The sequence below is a fragment of the Saprolegnia parasitica genome, assembly GCF_000151545.1.
Source record: "Saprolegnia parasitica CBS 223.65 unplaced genomic scaffold supercont2.1032, whole genome shotgun sequence".
In the NCBI taxonomy this organism is placed as follows: Eukaryota; Oomycota; class Saprolegniomycetes; order Saprolegniales; family Saprolegniaceae; genus Saprolegnia; species Saprolegnia parasitica.
Genome location: NW_012157426.1, coordinates 1 through 2584, shown reverse-complemented (window position 1 = coordinate 2584; position 2584 = coordinate 1). Strand labels below are relative to the sequence as shown.

The 2584-nt window shown below is 59.2% G+C and overlaps 1 protein-coding gene across 1 annotated transcript; it reads left to right on the top strand.

The window, feature by feature from the left end:
* Window positions 1-41: 41 nt before the first annotated feature.
* On the top strand, window positions 42-2446 carry SPRG_18186 (hypothetical protein; the record flags this gene model as incomplete). The annotated part of the gene is made up of 8 exons (XM_012357623.1): window positions 42-418; window positions 477-803; window positions 857-1022; window positions 1072-1316; window positions 1363-1511; window positions 1562-1727; window positions 1779-2023; window positions 2072-2446. The coding sequence occupies exons 1-8, from the start codon at window positions 340-342 to the stop codon at window positions 2444-2446; spliced, it is 1752 nt and encodes a 583-aa protein (XP_012213013.1). The 5' UTR covers window positions 42-339.
* Window positions 2447-2584: the final 138 nt, after the last annotated feature.

Below are 2584 nucleotides of genomic sequence, written 5' to 3'. Positions count from 1 at the left end.
CTGACGCTGCTCGAGCTGTCCTGGAACTGTCTCCGCGCAAGGACAGGCGCGGCACTCGCCCACGCACTCGCAACCAATACGACGCTGGAAACCCTGCAGCTGGCGTGGAATGGCCTTGGGAGCGGCGGCGGTGCCAACGCGCTAGCGCTCTCTCTGCGTCACAACAAGACGCTGCACGCGCTGGACCTCACGGGCAACTCGCTGGGCGCGCTGAGTGCATTGAGTTTGGTTCGCGCGTGGGCCGACTCGACGTCGCTCGAGATTCTATGCATTGCGCAAAACCCGATTGGCACGGAAGGGCTCCGCGCCGTCTTTCGCGCGTACAGCGACCCGCTCTCTATGACCCAAGGCCGCACCGTGCAGTTCGACGACTGCGGCTTGCATACCGAGCCGGCACGCTTCACGCCCGTGCACCACGGTACGACCCCATCGTCCAAAGTCGAGGACGCGATCATGGACGATTTTTGTCCATACAGGCCACATGACGATTGATTTGGACAATGTGGACTCGTTCTGGCACGGGTTCGAGTACCTCTGGCTCCTGAATTTGTACCCGTCGGCGGCGTCGTGGCGCGATGTACAGCACCAGCTGCCACCCTACACAACCACAACGAGCAGCACCAAGCTCATTTTTGGCCGCATCGAGCGAGCGACTTGTGGCAGCCATGGAGCCGAGACGACGATCCAGCAGCTGCTTGCGCTGGACGGCACCGAGACGCCGTGGCGACTTCCCCTTCACGGTCGGCTACGCTTTGAGTTTACGTACAAGCCGCAGGTGCCATACATGACAGAGATTGCCCCGGGTACGTTTCCTATCTATGTCTTTCCATTTTCGGTAGACAATCTGTCTACAAAGATGCCGTCACTGTGTTTTGGCAAGCCTTCTCGGCGCTGGAGTTTGACTCGGACCGCGCCAAGTACATCCAGCACTTTTTACACGACCACTACATCACGGCGTCCCAAGCGCAGTACCTTCTCGGAGCCATGACTACCGCGGAGGCCCACGCCCTTGTCGCGCCCTTGTACGTGTCGCTTTTCGGTCCGTAGACGCATGGGTGATGGGAATGTTAGACTATTGCAGCGGGTCGTTGACACGGCCGAGCTCTTCCACCGCGCACGACACATTCGACACCAGGCGGTGCTGAAAGAACGGGCAGGCAAACTTCTCTTCTTTGACCCACGGCTTCCCAACGGACGCTACGCGCTCGACCTGGCCATGTCCGTCGACAAGCGATTGGCATCGACGCTCTTGCGTCTCTCGGCCGACGACCGCCTCGAGAACAAGAAGACGGTCGGCCTCAACACGAGTCAGCACGGTAGGGGTGTAAAGTCGATTTATTTTGATGTCTCTGATGGGACTAGGGAACTGGGAGTGTTTTCGCAACCAAACACTGGATGGCGCCCCATACAGTGTTTCCCGTGCCCAGGGCCTGCCGTCCGTCGGCACGTTTGCGTTCGACTTTGTCGTGACGACGCGGATCCCGCGTGGCAGTGCCGCGATTCCAGATGACGTGTGTCGTCCTAATATTCTGTATTGGCCAGTGGCATGGACACAATGTAGATGCTGGGTCAACTCTGTTTGACCGTCACGACCCGCGCGTCGGCTCCGGCCGCCCCCGAGAAGACGCCGACACACGTCAAGGTTTACGGGAAGAAAGCGGTCGAACCACCCAAACAAGTGGTCCACCCCCCGCATCCCGACACGGGCTTGGAGCATCGCAAGCTCGGTATCTATCCATGGTGCAGTGTTTCAAGATTGCGTCATGTACCGTTGATAGCGGTGCGGCAAACGTTTTCGGAGGCCACGTTTGGCATTTCTTCAACGCAGTTGGTGCGCCTCGCCAACTGCTTTCATGACGTGGCGTTCGGACCCGTCGAGATTGTGGCCATGCTGCTTAACCGCGTGCTGGATCTCGACGACTTGCTCGTGACGCTGGCAACCGACTGGACACGCGAGAGCGTCATGGAAGCCATCCACCGCATTGGCTGGCTCAACTTATGGAACCCCATGTTTGCCGAAATGGTATTACCCTCGATTCCAGTGGACACCTCGAGCCGTCAACATGTACAGGAGTACCACTTGAATTTGAGCGTATGGGAAGAGTACCAAGTCACATTGATGCTGGCGCAGCTCGGTGACATTGAACCAGGCGAAAACTGGGTCGACGAGCGCTTCAACGATCAGTATGGGTGGGAGCTGCCGCTGAGCTGGGTCCAAGGACGTATCCCGCACACGGGCGACCTCTTCTTGCGCTACACGACCGGTGCCACCTTCAAGAACCGCGTCAACGCCGCGCGCGAAGACATGAAGAAGCGCGTGCTCTGTGGCAAGCCGCGCAAGGTCCTTGCTTCAAAAGACAATGACGGCAGTCGCTACGCCGTCTTTGCACCGACCGTGGCCCCCGCCACGCCGCGGCGACAGAGTATCATGCGCGCCGCGTTCTAGTGCACACCACCGTCGCTGTTCTCCGATTAGAAAAGAATCGAGTCTCGGTCAGCGACGCTAATACAGCACGGTCTCGCCGAGTGGCGGGTCGTCCATCGCCGGTAGCCGGCTTCGATGCCGCCCTTTTCGAAGCTTGGG